This window comes from Vombatus ursinus, unplaced genomic scaffold (assembly GCF_900497805.2).
Source record: "Vombatus ursinus unplaced genomic scaffold, bare-nosed wombat genome assembly UNPS02010320.1, whole genome shotgun sequence".
NCBI lineage: Eukaryota > Metazoa > Chordata > Mammalia > Diprotodontia > Vombatidae > Vombatus > Vombatus ursinus.
Genome location: NW_020950098.1, coordinates 551,621 through 569,589, shown reverse-complemented (window position 1 = coordinate 569,589; position 17,969 = coordinate 551,621). Strand labels below are relative to the sequence as shown.

At 39.4% G+C, this 17,969-nt stretch overlaps 1 protein-coding gene across 1 annotated transcript in view; it reads right to left on the bottom strand.

Annotated features, from left to right (window-relative positions):
• CPM (carboxypeptidase M) overlaps window positions 1–17,969 on the bottom strand; it is a 64,162-nt gene that overhangs the window by 6,460 nt on the left and 39,733 nt on the right. Inside the window, exons 4-8 of the mRNA XM_027854182.1 lie at window positions 17,549–17,554; window positions 11,853–12,039; window positions 10,217–10,387; window positions 7,387–7,539; window positions 2,917–3,065 (exon numbers count right to left, since the gene is read on the bottom strand). Coding sequence (XP_027709983.1) covers window positions 2,917–3,065; window positions 7,387–7,539; window positions 10,217–10,387; window positions 11,853–12,039; window positions 17,549–17,554 — 666 coding nt within the window. The remainder of the gene's footprint in view (window positions 1–2,916; window positions 3,066–7,386; window positions 7,540–10,216; window positions 10,388–11,852; window positions 12,040–17,548; window positions 17,555–17,969) is intronic.

Sequence of the window (17,969 nt, the reverse complement as noted above, 5' to 3'; positions counted from 1 at the left end):
AACAACAACAACAATTACTACTACTACTACTACTACTACTACTACTACTACTACTACTACTACCATATCAACAAGTGGTATTTATATAACAAAATTCTTTACACTCATTATCTCATTTGAGCCTCACAAACACATCTGCCTAGAGGTGAGAACCCATAAAGACACACTTCAATATACCAGAATTCTATTCTATTTTGAACTCTAGGGTGGATTAACCCTGTAAGCCTATGGTTTAAGTTAGGGTGAGGAAATGTGTAATAACAATTTACACTGCATTGAATTGGTTACCGGGCAACCCCGGAGTCAGGAAGATCTGAGTTCAAATGCAGCTTCAGACTTTTACTATCTGTGTGTTCCTGGCCAAGTCACTTAATCTTGTTTGCCTCAGTTCTTCATCTGTAAAATGAGCTGGAAGGAAATAGCAAACCACTCCAGGATCTTTGCCAAGAAAACCCAAAATGGGGTCATGAAGACTCAATGATAACAAAAACAACTCCCCATTCTTCTTGTTGTCATCTCTTGACCTTCAGGCCACTGACCAACCTTCTCAATGGTTTGGGTAACATGATTTAGGTTTTTCTCTCCATTTCAATCTCTTCTGTCATCCTAGGTGACATTTGTGTCCATGATGACAACCCTTCTAACAATCTGACCACACAATTTCTCAACCTAAAGACCCTTTTTATCCAACGCATTTCATTGACACTAACACACTGTAGTCTTCACCATCTCTTGAAACTGCAATTCCTCTAAGATCCTGAACTTTGAAATTTCTCTCTCTGACCACGACCTTCTAATTCTTCTACCTCTTCCACTGTCCCTAAACCTAACCTGCACTTTTTACTTATGGCCTCTTGACCCATCCCCCCACACTTTGGTTTTATTTACCGCCATGCCATTTTATTAGCTTCTACCTTTGAATCACTTGACCCTTGCATGGTCTTCAACCATTCCTGAATAGAAAATTATCATCCCTAAGTGATTCAGACTTCTGATTTCTCTGCTTCAAAGTGTATTGCTGGTAAATGCCACAAAATGAAAATGAACTGTCACCTGTTATACCTCCCTGCCAACTATTTGATAACTTTTTTATCTTGACCTTAATTACTCTCTACAGAGATTGTTCTAAACCTTTTTTTTTTTTTCCTCTTCTTGTACCCAACTACAACCCATGCTGAGAAGACAGAGATTATCTGAAGGGAGTGCTATTAAGTTTCTTCCTAAAAACCTCTCAGCATCATCTTTCCTCTGGCCACAGAAGAAAAAGTTCCACAGTCTGTAATAAAACTAATTACCTTCCCCTGTGCCCTTGAACCCACTTACTCAAGAACCAAGACATTCCTCTCATGAATCTTCAAGAGTTGTCTTTCCCTTCTCATACACTGAGAAGAATGCTCAGGTCTTCCTAATCTCAAATAAGCCTTGCTGTACTATTCTACTCCAACCATTACCCCATGTTTCTTCCCTGTCACTGCCAAATGCTTTGAAAAACAAACACAAAAACAAAACGACTACATCTATTTATGTCATATTTATGTGACTTCCCAGGCTTAATCTCCAGCTCTGACCTCGGATCTGCATCTTCAACAGAATGTTCCATTAGCACCTTAAACTCAGTATGTCCAAAATGGAGCTTATCATCTTTCTCAATATACTTACTCCTCCTTTAGATTCCATTCTGTCTATGGTAACACAATTCTCCCAGTCTCCCAAGTTTGAAACCTTGATGTTATCCTCATCTTTCTTACTGCTTACATTTTGTTTATCAGTTAACAAGTCCGTCTCTGCAATATCTCTTGAATCTTTTTCCTCCTCTCTATTCCCAATGACATCCTTCTAGTTCAGGCCCTCACTGTCATCAACTTAGATTATTAAGTTTATAATATATAATATTATATGTAATATAAATTATATATAACATAATATAGAATAATTATACAGAATATATAATATAACAATAACAATAATAACTATAATAATATATAATATATTTTATAATATAATATATAAAAGTCTGCTTAGTAGGTCTTTTGGCCTTTCCTCTCTCCCTTTTCTAATCCATCCTTTATCCTGCTGCCAGACTAATTTTCTGTGAGGACCAATGAATAGAAGTTATAGAAAAGCAAATTTTGGCTAGATCTAAGACAAAAAACCCCCTTCTGGTCTAAAAGTAGAAGAAGCCACCTGGTGAGGTTTTGGGGAAAAAAGACCTAGAGGTCTTCAGGCTAAGGCTACATGATCACTTGTTGAAAATGTTATAGGAGATGCCTTTCATGTATGGGTTGGACCAGAGAGGTGTGGACATCCCTTTCCAACGCTAAAATTCTCTGAGTTCCCAATCACTGGAGATCATCTATGAAACATTGGATGAAAACGTTGTAGGGATGTTAAGGAGGGTCCCAAGTATTGGTTAGAATAAATTACCTCTCAGACCCCTTCAGTGCTGACCTTAAACTCTAAATATTTGGGATATGGTCTGTCTTTCAAAAAAAATGCTAACTGACCAATAAAAATGCCAACTGGCCAATATTTGATGTGACTTTTTCCTTATCAGGCTTTTCAAAAAAAATTGCTCTTTGTTGTATTATGTCAAATTTATCATCATCGCTTCTCTCTACCCTTAGGCATCTCTAATTCTTGAGCTTTCCTAAAAGTTTACTTTTAGTTGCCGTCCCTGCCTCTGTCTGAACTGCATCCCTATAAGGAAAGCAAGTCTCATCCCTAAGAAGGGAGCAAGGCAGTTATTGGATTCTATAGTTCTTGGTTTTTTTTTTTTTTTAAGGTTCCAGAGATACTGTTTTAGAGCCAAGTGATCCCTCCAACCATAGCCTCTTTGATGTCATGCCAGTGAAATTTTTTTGGGGAAAGCCTTGTCTTTTCAAAGTGAATTTGAACCATGTCACATTATATGCTTACATTTATTGTATAGGATCCAGGCAGAAGAAGAAGATAATATTCTCCAAATCTGTTGGTTCTGTAGGGGCATATATGGTTCCTGTCATTAGACTCCACTATTGCATTTGGTATTGGATTTTTGTTCACATCAAAAACTTGACCTTTAATACCTGCAAAGCAAAAAAACATAGGGAGTGTAAATCTCCAGAGCCTATGAGAACAAAACTTTTTTTTTCCATTTAAAATATCTGGCCAATTCTTATTAGAAGCTGTTTAGATAATCAGATGACATTTTGTAGAAGAAAACCCCCCACCAATATTAACCTTAAATAGGAAAACAGAAAAATGTCTATGGCTCAGAACCTGCTAGAGAACCAACTAGTCCTAACACCTGTAGGTGGTTAAAGGCCAGAGAGGAGAATTTTAGGGGAAGGATGAAGCAGTCCAATGGTTCAAGTTAAGATCAGGGAGAGTAAACCAAAGACCGTGAGAGTTAAAGATGGAGGTCACTGGGATACCAATCCAAAACTTAAAGGAGGAGGGTGGAGGTGGGAATGGAGAGCATATTAGGCAGTTCCAAAGCTATGGACTGAGCACAATTATATATGCTACAAAGGTGGAGCAGTAGTTGCTGATGAGATGACGGTTTTGCCTCGCATCACTTTCCTATCCAAGATGATGATGGTAGTTAGTAATAATGATCTCTAGCATTTACATGATGCTTTATGGTTTGCAAAAGCATTTTATATGCATTATCTTGTTTGATCCTCACAATAACCCCGTAAGATGTTGTTATTGTCCAGATAAAGAAACGGAAGATGAAAGAGGTTGAGGGACTTTCCTAATAAATGTCTCAGATGGGATTCGAACTCAGGTCTTCCTGACCCCTGGGTCCTGCACTTTACCCACTGTACCACCTAGCTAGCTAGCTGCCTCTAACTGTAGTTAGTGATACAACTCATGTCTCCTGCTGCTAACATCCAGTGCTCAATCCACTATAACAAGGTCTTTGAATGTAGGGTCTAGTCTGAAGTAATGACAATCTCAATGTCTTTAGAGATACCATGTCAAATGGCAAAATTGGGTCCTGGATGGCAAAGCCACTAGACATTTCAATGTCAAGATCAGAGCTGAAGAGCACTAGAACAGAGGCCAATTCTCAAGAAGCCCAGGAACCAAGATTTCCCATGGACTTCAAGGTACGAGGGTAGAAAAGACATTCCAAGAAAGACCGTGAAATCAAAGCATCGCCAGTAAGCCTCGACATTGGTCGTAGCTGCAATGGGAAATGTCAGTCTGAAACCACAAGGGGGCGGAATTGCTACACCAATCCATGCAGTCATTTTATTTAATTAATTAATTTGTTTTCTGAAACAAAACAGCAACTGGAAACCTTTCCCAGCAAGAATCTGGGAGAAATCATGTCCCTTCCCCTCCAACCCTGTCTGTGTGGCACCATGAAAGTATTACAGCTAGCCTGCAAAGACTCTATTTCAGGATTCTTGAAGGATAAAACATAAACTACAATTTTTTTTTCCAAAGCAGAATTGTTTTTAAACTAGAAGAAAATGATGAGATGGATCTGAGTGAAAAATGCTTCCCTTGTTCTCACTGAAAGATAGAAGGGAAGAAAATGCTGTAGTGATCATGTCTTTCTACTTGACGTGACCTCCATTTTTTGGTTTACTTGCCTCGAGGAGACTTTACATCTTTTCTAAGGTAGTGTTTTCTCATTCACTAAAGCCCTGGAATGGGCAGCATGGGGTGGACAGTCTGCTGGTCTTCTTCTAACCAAGCAAGAAATGACCCCATAGGTTGAATTTTGGGTCAATCACATTCTGCGTGGATAAAGTACATCTCCCTTCTATACTCTATGAGTATGACCAGGTATTTGATACTCAATGCACAGGCCCCTCCTCTCACTTCCCTTCCCCCCAAAACGCCTTCCTTTGATTGCTTATGTTATTCCTGGGGGAGAGAGACAGAGAGACACAGAGAGACAGAGAAAGAGACAGAGAGAGAGACAGAAATAGACAGAGAGAGAGAGGGACAGAGACAGAGACAGAGAGACAGAGAGAGAAGACTTGGTGGGATGTGTGACAGATGCCTGGCTTCCTTTACCCCTATAGTTCTCGAAGGGAGCCAATATAGACACACCTCCTGAATGAGAGCAAAGGAGAAGTAATTTAGCTGTAGGAGAGAACTCAAACATCATGGAAAAAGCACAGGCCTGAGACCTGTCATTGACTAATAATAGCTAGCATTTAGAGTTGGCAAAAGCACTTTACAAATATTATATCATTTTATCCTCATTACAATCCTGTGAGGGATTATTACCCCAATTTTACGGATGAGGAAACTGAGGCCCAGAGAAATAAAGCGACTTGTCCAAAGACTCGAATGGAAATAAGTGAAAGAGCTGGGATTGAAACCCATGTCTTTTGACTCCTGTATCCACTGCTTCTTGACTAAACCTATGGATTAGAAAAACGACCAATGATTTGGGGCATAGGCCTAGAGAGATCATTTGCCTTTTCTATAACCCACCCCCTTACAGAGAAGTGATGGACTCAGGATGCAGAATGAAGATGTACTTTTTTTTGGACATGTCCAACATGGTATATTTGTTTTGCTGACCTATTTATGTTTGTAACAGGCGTTACAGGGCATGAATGAAAAAAAATCTGGGAGAAAGGTTTTAGATGAAAAGGAGCGGATTTTCAGGATGAAGTGATTTTGGATATGAAGAGTGAATGGATTTTAGGGTCATAGATTGGTTGATTGAGGGAAGATAGATCATATATGTTTTACAGTGATCTTTATATCTTGTTGAATGTACTTATATTTTATGTCTTAGAAAGCAAGCTTAGGGGTCAATCAGCCTAGGACTTGGGTATTTTTTTCTTTCATATACATTTCTTATTACTTTACCTTGGTGAATTTTTCCTAAACTTGTATGTCCTGTTCCCCCTTCTGAACATATCCTAGAAAGTATACTCTTGTGGTATAATTCACGTGGCAGACAGAAAGTAAAGGAGGAAGGGGAGTGAATGCCCAAAGTAGGCATACAGTTATGATTGCAATGACAGAAAAGGAGGGTAGGTAATTAGGAATTTGGGTATACACATATGTTCAAATCCAGGGAACCAAACAGACCCAGGGCATTAAGGTCTAGGGGGGCTCAGCATTAGTAACCAGAGATTAATCAAGGTTTAGAAATTAGCAGAGGAGAAAGACCTAGGATGATGGCCAAAAACCCTAGAACCTAATTGAAAATGGAAATACTTTGTCTAAAAAAAGGACAACATAAAAAGGATGGTTGTTGTTGAAGATTAGGGCAAGAGCTTGGCAAAAACAAAAACAAAAAAACCCCAAATGCTTTCTTTCTTCCCTCCCCTTTACTTGACACTATAGCATAAAAACATTTGCCAGTTTCTGATCTTTCTTCTGGGAGGACATTCTAAATAGAAGCGGATGACATCAACATTTGACAAAATCAAAGAGCTTTACAAAGCCCATATGAGTAAAGACTGAATGACAGCTGGAGCTCTGAACTGTAGATGATCCCAGTTAATATATTACTCTTTTGTTCACTGTATTTGACCAGCAGCTGTGGGAAATACTGGGAAAGGACTTTCCGGAAGCAGGATGGGTAGAGACCCATGATATCAGCTTGGATGCATTTGGCAGGATTTCCAGGGGGATGGGGGATGCTGGAGCCATGGCTGGTCCTTTCCTACCTTGGAAAACAAATGGACCAAAGGTCACCAGGCAGGTGTCCAGTTACCCTGTTGGAATGTTCTGGTACTCAAAGACCTGATTTTGCCACTTACCACCTATAACCTTAAGGAAGTCATTTGAACTCTTAGCATCAGCTTTCCTGGCTGTAAAATGGGGCCAAGAAGATTTGTACTGGGGAAACTAAAGTGACATATGGATATTTATGAAATTCAAATAAGAAGTTTCAAATAATTATGAAGTATTACAAATGCAGGTGGGTTTTTATTAATTTTTTTTCTACAATAGGTAATAAGTAACATAGAATAGGTCACTATTAACTTACAGTAGGATGTGAATTCATGGAGGACAGGGACAGTGTTACCTTTTATCGTTGTAGCCCCATTGCCTACCAGAGTGTCTTATATACCAGAGACTTTTATTAAATATTTTTGTTGAATAAGAGTCATTTTTTTCACTAACACAGGTGTTCTTGTCTTGAGGCCAGTTTCCAAGTGACTTGATATTTGAACTTGAGGCCCAGTGGAAATCAACACTTTTCATCCTCTCTTTTATCCCAACTGGCTGACATAGTACCTTCTCAAACATGGCAGGACTCCTCTCTAACAGAGAAAATTCTTCATTTCTAACTGTGACTACTAGGAAAAACTATGATGTACCCGGGAAATTGGTAAGTTCACAATCCTACTCCACAGGTTTCGCTGGAAGCCATACTTGGTGTTAGCAAAGAATTCATATGAAAATCTTACGGACCTAGATGAACCTGTTTCATGTAGCTGATGAGTGAGTCTCGGTTATTATTCCAGAAGTTTGGGAGATTTTCTGCTGGTGGATATTTACAGCATGACACCTCCAACGTAATTTCAAAACATTGGGCCCAGATGTAGTTGTAATCTTGCATCCCACCTAAACAGAAGCACCAGACAAAGAGAAATGGTTGAATTAGGCGGCTATAGATGCCTGTGAAAGGAAAAGAGGAGGCAAGCTGGTCACAGTGATTTGCATTTGATGGCAAAGGATGCGGTTGAATTCTGGTTTTTCAGCTAAAGAGCTAGGAAATTCCTGGCAAGTCCCTTGACCTCTCTGGACTTCTGGTTCCTATCTCTAAAAAAAGGGTTGCACTAGACTGTCTCAAAAGTTCTTGCTGATTAGTGCTGTTATTGTTTGTTTTTTTAAATTAATTTATTTTTAGTTTTCAACATTCACTTCTATAAGCTTTTGAGTTTTAAATTTTCTCCTCCTCCTTCTCCATCTCCCTTCCCAATTGTCTTTTGTTTTCAAAGAGGACCAGTGACATCACAGATGATATCTTGACTTGCCAGTTAAGTGAGGCAGAGTTGCACAAAGCCTCACTCTCTCTTCCTGAGTCATCGAAGTCCAGTCACAAGACAGAAGTCAAGATGACTGGCGATGGCTTGGGATGCAGTGTATGACCTTGGCATCTTTGATGTCTGACCGAGCTCTAAGCACTCCATCGAGCCTGCTTCAACCTCCTTCGTGGCTGTTAGAACAAATGGTTCTCATCTGCCCGTTCCAATGGAGGAAGTCTTCAGATGCTAGGGACAGACATTCCCTTCACTCGCTGATGGGTCTGAAGCCTGTTGGTTAACCTCTTGGTTTAACTTGGGGGTGTGGCCACTGTGTATGCTACACCTTCTTGGAGCCACAGGTGAGAGTTGGGTGACAGGTGGATACCATAGGTGGATGAGCAGCCCTGAAAAGGGCTTGGCAAGCCCTCCCACCAGAGGTGCTGGTCTTCCCTGAACATCCAATACACTCCACCAATTAGTGTATAGAGATAAGGCCTGATAATGCAATAACTAGGGGCAACAGGACATACTCCACTATGGCTCTTAGATCAGGCCACTGAAACATGTCCACAGTTGCCCCCATGTTACAAAATTCCCATTACAAAAGGATTCCTCCCTTAACAAAATGATTCATTGTTGGGTTCTTTTACAACAGGGCTTCCTGGGGTGCACATCTCTGGCAGACAAAGGAAAAAAAAAAGAAAAGAAAAAAAAAGAAAGGGCACACCTGCTTTTTGTAATGAAGACTCAATTTCCTGGGACAGCTCTGGGTCAATCATCAAAGAGTAGCCTTCTGAGAGAAAAGCAAGGCACAAACTCTGCTGTTATTGATGCAAATTGAGCTGGGGGTCCCTACTGCTTCGGACATTGAGGATGGTCACTCTGATCCTCCTTTGTCTCTCATTCCAGCATGTTATTTTTAAGAGGATTATAAATTTAAGGTGCATTGTTTTATCTGATCTTAACTTAGAATCCTAGAAGGGTTGGAAAGTACATATGTCAGGTATCATCTAGTTCAGGGTTTTTAATGTGGGGCCCATGGATCCTCTAAGGGTTCTGTGGGTAGATGCCAGAAGGTCCACAAATTTGGATGGGGAAAAATTATAACCTCATTTCAGTATAATTTGTTTCCTTTGTATTTTATGCATTTAAAAACATGCTTCTTTCTGTAGGCTTCACCAGACTGCCAAAGGGGCTCATGATGCAAAAGGTTTAAGAACCTCCCCTGGACTAATCTAAATTCTACCTGAAGAATGAATGACTTCTTACAATCCTCCAGAAGAGGTTTGTGCTGGAACGATGCTAGCTCTGATTTATAGACCGTACTACTGGATAGGAAACCTTTATGTTGACTGAGATCTACCTCCCTGTAACTTCCGCCGGGTACTCCTGGTTCTGCCTTTTGTGGCGAGGTGGGACAAATGTAATCCCTCCTCCTTCCCACATGCTAGCCCTTCAAACATTTGAATACAACACGCTTTGTGCCAAACTCCCCATTCATTAGTGCTAAAAACACGCAGCCTATGGAGACATACACATGGGAACGAGTCCCAGAATTACTGTTGTGTGTCGCTGTGTTTCCAACTAATCCCACGCAATATGAGTTTGTTCTTATACACAAGAGAGAGACAGTAAGCTTGCTTTGGGGCCAGAGAATATTTCTCTTCTAGGTGTAAGGAGAAAAGTTTGTATCAACAGTGGGGAGGAAGGTGACAGAAGCCTGGAAACAGAGGGAGCAAAGGAGGTGAAACTCATAGAAAGCTGTGCTCAAGACACGTATTTATCTGGCTGGGTTATCAATCATACTGTCTGTTTGTTTTATATTCTTTCATGTGGCTGGCCCAGAGCCATCCAGCTATAGAAATTACCAACTTGTGTGCCTGCTCTCCATCCTTCCCACAGCTGAACAACTGAATGGGGAGGAAGCTAGGAAGAATGGCTAGTGAGGGCTGTATTCTGGCTCATCAGCACTTTGGGTTTGAAAGAAGCAACATCTAGGCTGCTATTTGCACAATCACACCTTTAGGAGAAGAGACTTTTTCCCATAGGGTCCTGGGACACTGTGCCCATGGGATGTTCCATTTTTCACATTTCTGCCTGGGTCTCTGATGATAGGAAACGTGTTATTATCTATGTCAAACACAAAATCTTCTCCACTTTGTTAGCAAAGGATTGTCAGTAGTCTGGAAGGACTGGGGGTCTTTGGATAACTGCTTAGAGAGATGAGCATATCAATTTTGGATTAAAGAGACAAGAAAAAAAGAAAAACTAACCTTTCAGTGGGTACCACGTGTAACCATTTGTTATACCATTGCGGAAATTCACACTATTTTTGCAAAAGTTTCCTGTTCTCATTTCAGGATTCCTTGAAGAGTAGGTATATGCAAGATACTCGAACACATCATTGTCTGGAGTTATGCTATGGCCCCGTTTTGTTCCAGTCTCTGTAAATGCAAGGCAGACACATACATAGCAGTAAATTCCAACTTAAGCTGAGGAAAGCTATAGCATAGCTGTGGCAAATCCCCGGTTGGCAATGTAATCATACCATGCACAGAGTGATGTTAATGAGTGTACTATCTTCAGGCAAGGCAACAAAAGACAAGATAAACCTATGACCAGACCAGGAACAGGACTAGATTCACGAAGCACATTGCTGTCCTGTTTATTCACTGTGAATAAACTCTGGGGGCAGCTAAGCATTTCCTGGGCAGGGGAAGGCAAGAGCTAAATGAAATTCCTAAAGCCTGGAGAACCCTGTCTGCCTACACCTCACTCCAGGGAGCTCATTGGCTGTATGCTGAGTCAGAAAATTTTGAGCAAGTGGGAAGATGAGGTTAACAGTTGGCCTTTTATTATGTTGGGTTTTAATGACTTTGCCACCCAATCAAGGCCAGAATTTGACAAAAGCTTTGGATTTAGGGGCCAATCCAAAGTCACAAGAGTTTTTCTGCTTTCAAGAGCAAAAAATACCAAAAGGTTTTTTGTTTTGTTTTGTTTTTTTTAAAGCAGCATGTTGTCTAACATGTTGCTAACAAGTAGCTTCAAACTCAAATTTCCTGTTTGTTTTAAGTTTTATGGCATTACAATTACCTGGATCTTTGTTTCTCCCTAACAAAAACTAGTCAATGGGAAGGCTGTATAACATTTCTTCAAGAGGCCCTTCAAGAGCAGCCCTGCTGGATCTTTGAGATCCATTGTTTAGGGCATTAGGGTTACAGGAAATCTATAGAAGAGCCTTGGAGATTCCTCTGGAAACAATCCAAAGAGATGCTGAGTATATATGTATGGAGCCAAGGTATACCAGGCAGTATGAGAATTTTGGTGATGAGGAGCCCATTCATTTTCCCTCTCCTCTTTTATCCCCTGCCCTTTGGAAGCAGAGCTCAGGAGGGAGTTGGTATTATGGTGGCTGAGAAGGTGTCCTGCCCTTTCCCTCCCCTGCCCCTTGGGTTCCCCTTTGGCTGCCCCAACCCAGTGAGCCTGTCTTCTGTCAATTACAAAATGATATATAATGTAAACACAGCTGAGCCACATAAGAAGCAGGTTTACAGAGAAGTATCTTCAAAAGAGTTCATTGAAAATTCAAGGGGCCAAGATGAAACTGTTGGATACCACATCAACTTAGCAATCCATCCATCCCTCTTCTAGGTATTGGCTGAATCTCTCTCCAACTACTTTCATTAATCTGTGTCTTGGGTAACATAGCACTGGATGTTACTTTGGTCACATTGCCTTTTCATGGGGTTCCTATTTTTTAATTGATGCCCATTCTTTGGGAGTTTACTCTAAAATAGGAGATTTTGCCTCCCTTTTGGAAGCAATGAGTGGAGATAATCCTCCCTTCCATAGCTCCAGTGGTTTTACTCTGTGAAGGGAGATAGGGGAAGGAGTGAGCCAATTTCTTACCTGGGACACCATTATCAAATGGGTAACTGGCCACCAAGGCTCCACCATGTAAGTTAGCAGAGAGGATGAATGTCTCAGATTTCAGCCAATTCTTTACTGCTTGAGTTTCAGGCTGTATTGCCTCAGAATTATTTTCAAAAGCATCAGGGAAATTCCTGTTCAGATCATATTCATTTTTGTTGAACCTTGAAAAGAAAATATAATAAGGACTTCCCTGAGTTATAGAACACATTTCTATGTATTAAAAATTGTTATGACATGTGGAGTGATATTGTAAAGGGGTCTACCCTCTGAATCATAGGTCCTAGCTCTAACAGTGACTGTAGACTGGATGAACCTAGTTTCAGAGCCTCACTTCCCTATCAGGTCTACCCCATAGCATTGTAGGGAGGATGAGATGAAATAGTGAGTGTGAGACCAACGACTTAAATACTTACACACAATAACCTGCTGGTTAGTATCCCGGCTTCAAATCTCCTCCCATTCCAGTCCATCCTTCACTTAGCTATCAGAGTGATTTCCTAAAGCACAAGTCACTCCACCCTGCTCCTCCTTTACTCAATAAACTCCAAAGGATCCCTAGTATTATTAGATTTCACATAAAACCTTCAGACTGGCTTTTAAGACCCTTCACCAGGTCCTTTCCTACCTTTTAGGTCTTACATTTTACTCCTCCCACCTCATATTCTAGGATCCAGTAACACTCACGTTTTTGCTATTCTCCACACATTCTATCACCTGAGACTCCCATCTCCTTAATCTCTGCCTTTTCACTGGCTGATTCCCACACTTAGGATTCTCCCCCTCCTCATCTCTCCCTCTTGGCTTTCCTGACTTTCTTCAAGACTCAATTCAAATCTCCCTTTCTGCAAGAAACCCTTCTTGGTTCCCCTGTTCCTCTCTCCACCCCTCCCATTCCTAATGCCTTAACTCCCAAGGTTATGTTCTATTTATTTACTCTGTACATATCTGATATACAGACATATTACATATAATAGACCTATCTATGTCACATGTCACGTATATGTATACATACACAAACACATATATATCTATCTCATAGTACATATGTATAGGTAGCTCCCCACCCCACCCCCCATTAGAAGTACGAGCTTTTTGAGAACTGTGTTTTTGTCTTTCTGTATATCCTCAGCACTTAGCACAATACCTGGAACATTGTAGGTACTTCGCAAAAGTTTATTGATTGACACAAATGGATTTCTGATCCATCAATGTGGATATTCTCGACAGTGACGACAATTACAGCCTATCCATCTTCTGTAACTCTTATTGAAATGGTCCCATCAGTTTGCAATAGAGGTCCTTTGCGACATGTTATCTGCCTTTCTAGATTTCTCTTGACATCATGAGTAATACCAGGGGAGCACAAAGGTTGCCTGCTGGTGATCTTTCATTCTTACCATGTGATCAGCCCATCTCTTCCACCCAAATATTTCTTTGAGGGCATCCTTGACTTTAGTTCTGCTTCATAGTTCAATATCTGCTGTGTGTCACCTTCTCTTCATAACTACCATGGGCCTATCCATTGCCTTTTGTGTAACATCCATTTTTAATTCTTTTAGAGACTGTAAATGACCAGCAACTATACATTCACAATCAAGGCGTAATGGTATTAAAAAGAAAGGCCTTTGTTTCTGGGAGAAGCTTGGGAAACATTAAAGGAGCTTTGCCATTTCTCAAAGGCAATCAAACTTATTTTCTTCTTCTTGTTTAGTTTTGGGTCTAACTCATTGTCCACCTGCACTGTTTCTCCAAGAGAGATATGGTTGAGTTCTATAAGCTGTCCATCTAACTACATGTCATAAACTAAAATGGGTATTCTTCATCCACCTAATTTTTCCTGGATGGATGATTAGATCTTCTTCCTGGATCTTCTGAGTGGTTACCAACACCATCTAGAGGGATCTGCAGTGTTCCAGAGCTTGATAGAAACTGCAAGAAGTCACCCACAAATAGATCCATTGAGAGGACCATGCCATCAAGATGGAATCTTGAGCTCTGCTCTCGATCTTCTACATGACTAAGACTCTTTGGTAAGCAAGAATCAACTCGTTTTATGCCTTATTTGATATTAATGATAACAGTCTGGCTTTCAAGAAAGGTTTTCTCAGCTGTCAATAGCATTTAAGTAATTTAATTATTTAATTAATTAATGAAAAATTAAGTAATTAAGTAATATTCTGTTTTGTATAACTTAACATGTATAATTGATATCACATGGCTTGCCTTCTCAATGGGTAGGGGAAGGGCTGGAGAAAGAATTGGGAACTCAAAATTTGTAAAAATGAATGATAAAATTATTTTAAAAATACCTTTAATATATTCATGGAGGGTGAGGAAGAGAGGCTCTCTTCGGGACACTACACAAGTCACTGAATTTCTCAGTGCTCTTAGAACAAAGTTGTCAGATCATGCTAACTCTTGGTTTAGACATTGTTGGGTTTTTCTTGTTATCGTTTAGTCATTTCAGTTGTGTCCACCTCATCATGACCCCATTTGAGGTTTTCTTAGCAAATATACTAGAGTGGTTTGCCATTTCCTTCTCCAGCTCATTTTACAAATGAGGAAACTGAGGCAAACAGGGTTAAGTGACTTGCCCAGGGTCCTATAGGTAGTAAGTGTCTAAGGTCAGATTTGAACTCAGGAAGATGAGTCTTTCTGACTCCAGGCCCAGCACTCTTTTGGGCACCATCTACTGCCCCAGACATTGTTTACCACATTAAGGAAAAATACATAATCTGATCTTATGTTTCTTAATATTGAACCATCTCTGAATTCCTAGTATTAATACAATGCAGTTATAGTGTATGATTTTTAATGTTACTATAGTCTGCTAATATTTAATCCAATATTTCCATCAATACTTATTAGAGATAATAGTTTTTAGTTTTCCTTCTGATTTTTCTTTCCTTATTTTAGGTAGTGGACAACATCAGTCTCAAATAATGATGCCATCTTTCCCAATTCTTGCCAACAAAATATACAAAATTGGAATTAATTATTCTTTGAATGTTTGAAAGAATTCACTTATAAACCCACCTGGCCCGGGTTTATTTTCCTTTGGGAGTTTATTTAGGGCTTATCCAATTTCAATTTTTTAATGATTTAATGATTTAAATACTTAATTTCTTATTCTGATAATGTGGATATTTTATATTTTTAAATATTCATCCATTTTATTTGTTGTTTTTGCTCACATGTAATTGGGCACAGTATTTTCTTATTATTTTCTTTATTTCTTCATTTATTGTGAGTCCTACTTTTTCATTTCTGATATTGTTAATTTTATTTTCCTTGTGTCTTTATTTAATCAGATTAGCTAATAGATTATCTATTTTAATTTTTCTTTTTAAAAAAGCACCTGGTTTTACTTCTCAAATCAGTCTTTTTGATTTTTAATATTACCTGAGTTCAGAATGTCTATTGCGTTTGTGTGTTTTTTGTAAATTTGTTGATTTTCTGGTTCTTCACTTGCATGTCCAATACACTGATCTTTTAATACACTCTCTTTATTCATGAAAGTGTTTAGAGAGATAGATTTTCCTTTAAGGACAGCTTTGGATGCATTCCAAAAGTTTTGGTGTGTTGTCACATTGTTTTCCTTCTCTTTAGTGAAATTATCTACTGTTTCTATGATTTGTTCTTTGACCCACAACTCCTTGAGGATTAAACTGTTTAGTTTCTGTTAAGTCTGAACTCTTTCCTCAAATGTCTGTTACTGATTATAATTTTTATTTTGTTGTAGTCAGAAAAGAATGTGTTTAGTATTTCTGTTTTTCTGTATTTGCTTATGAACTTTTAATATCCTAATTCTAGAACCTGGTTAATTTTTGTAAAGGTGCCATGGACCACTAGTGTGTATGTATATATATATATATATACATATATATATATATATATATATATATTCCTTTCTATTCTCATTTTACTTGCCGGATCTAGATTTTCTAAAATAATATTGATGTCCTTAAATTTCTTGTTTATAATTTTTGTTAAATTGTTCTAGTTCTAAAAGGAGTTTCAACTATTAGAGTTTTACAGTTGATTCCTCTCTATGATTTGATTAACTTGTCCTTCAAGAACTTAGATGTTATGCCATTCAGTAAACATAGATTAAGTATCAACATTATTTCATTATCTATGGTTACTTTAAGCATAAGGTAGTTTTCCTGCTTATCTTTTAATCACTATTTTAACTCAAACTCTGCTTGAATCTTTAATGTTTCTTATAACAATGTACTGTTGGATTTTGCCTTCAAAGCCATTCTGTACCCCTCCTCCATTTTATGGGTCAGTTCATTTCATTCATAGTCACTATTATGATTTTTTTTGGCAAGGCAATGGGGTGAAGTGATTTGCCCAGGGTCACATAGCTAGTAAGTGTCAAGTGTCTGAAACCAGATTTGAACTCAGGTCTTCTTCAATCCAGGGAATCTATCCACTGAGCCATCTAGCTGCCCCTACAGTGTTATGATTGTTAATTGTATGTTTCCCTCCATCATATTCTCTTACAGTTTTTTTTCTTCCTTTTCCTCTAGGCCCCTTCTTGACAAAGAAGAAAGTGGTAGAGAAAGACAAGTATACTGATCTACATTAGAAATCTATGACTTAAGGGGTCTACTTCTAACCTTAGCCTACTTTGTCCCTCCTTTCTTCACCAAGCTCAAATCTTGATTTGGTTTTTATACTTTTTTTTGGTTTTGTTTTAGGCAATTGGGGTTAAGTGACTTGCCCAGGGTCACACAGCTACTAAGTGTCAAGTGTTTGGGCCGAGGTCAGATTTGAACTCAGGTCTTCCAGACTTCAGGGCCGGTGCTCTATCCATTGTGCCACCTAGCTGCCCCTTGATTTTTACACTTTTAACCTTCTTTTGACCGTCTGCCTCAAAGTAACAGTTTGTTTTGCTTACGATTATTCCTTCCCCAACCATAATCTCCCTTTTGTATAAAAAAGAAATTTTTCTTTTCCCTGTTTGTTTTCCTGTTGAACAAACAAGATACATACAGGATAAAGACATTATCATCAGAGGGAAGGCAGCAGTAGCATTAAGGGCGATCAGGAAAGGCTTTCAGTAGAAGATGAGTTTTCAACTGGGACTTGAAGCAAACTAGGGAAGCCAAGAGGCGGATAATGAGGATGGAGAATATTCCACACATGGGGGACAGCCAGTGAAAAGGTTTTGTGGTTTAAAAGTCTTGGATACTGGGTTGTCAGCATCCATGCACTAAAAACCTGTACTGAAGTGGTCACCAAGATAACTCTGAATGTAAGTGTCCCTGTTTCTTAACCCTGGTATGAATAGAAAAATATTAATTCATCAGCAAAAAAAAAGTTTGGGTTTCAAATGACAACCTCAACTTTCACTTCTCTCTTTAATGATCCTTATTCTTACCTCCACAGCAAACCCTCAGGTCTCAGGTTTTCATAGCCTGTCCTTGTCCTGTCCCCTTTCCTCTCCTGACTGCCTGCCTGACTCTCACCTTGGCTGTTCATGATAAGCATTGTGTGGGAGAAACAACACTCAACTTAGAAGTCATGCGACCCGTCAAATCCTGCTGTGCCATTTACTATCTGCGTGATCTTGGGTGAGTCACTTGCAATTGTTTCTGTTTTGGCCAGAAACCCTTGAGGGTCTTCCCCTCCCAGATTGATTTTTTTTTGACTAGGTAATTGAGGCCATTCTCTGCCTCATTTCTTACCTAGTCTTAATCACTGAATGGGCATTGCCTCAGTCAAACTGAGACTCATGAAAGGCCTTAGCTTAAAAAGGCCGAGGTCTCCCAATGCCTCCAGGGCCATCTCCAGTCGTCCTGATCTGTATCTTGCCACTGGACCCAGATGGCTCCAGAGGAGAAAGTGAAGCTGGTGACTTTGCACAGCCCTTCCTCACTTAAATCCAATTCACTTGCAAGTCACGGCATCACCTCCTCTTTGAGAATGATGGACAAACAACAACAATAACTTCTTTAGGACTGTTTCCTTACCCATAAAATGTTGGAGTTAGACTAGATGGCTGCTGCTATGCCTTCTCACTTTAGAAGCATGTCCCAGCATCCTATAAATTCTCCTTTCCAAGTTTTTATTTTTATTTTTTTT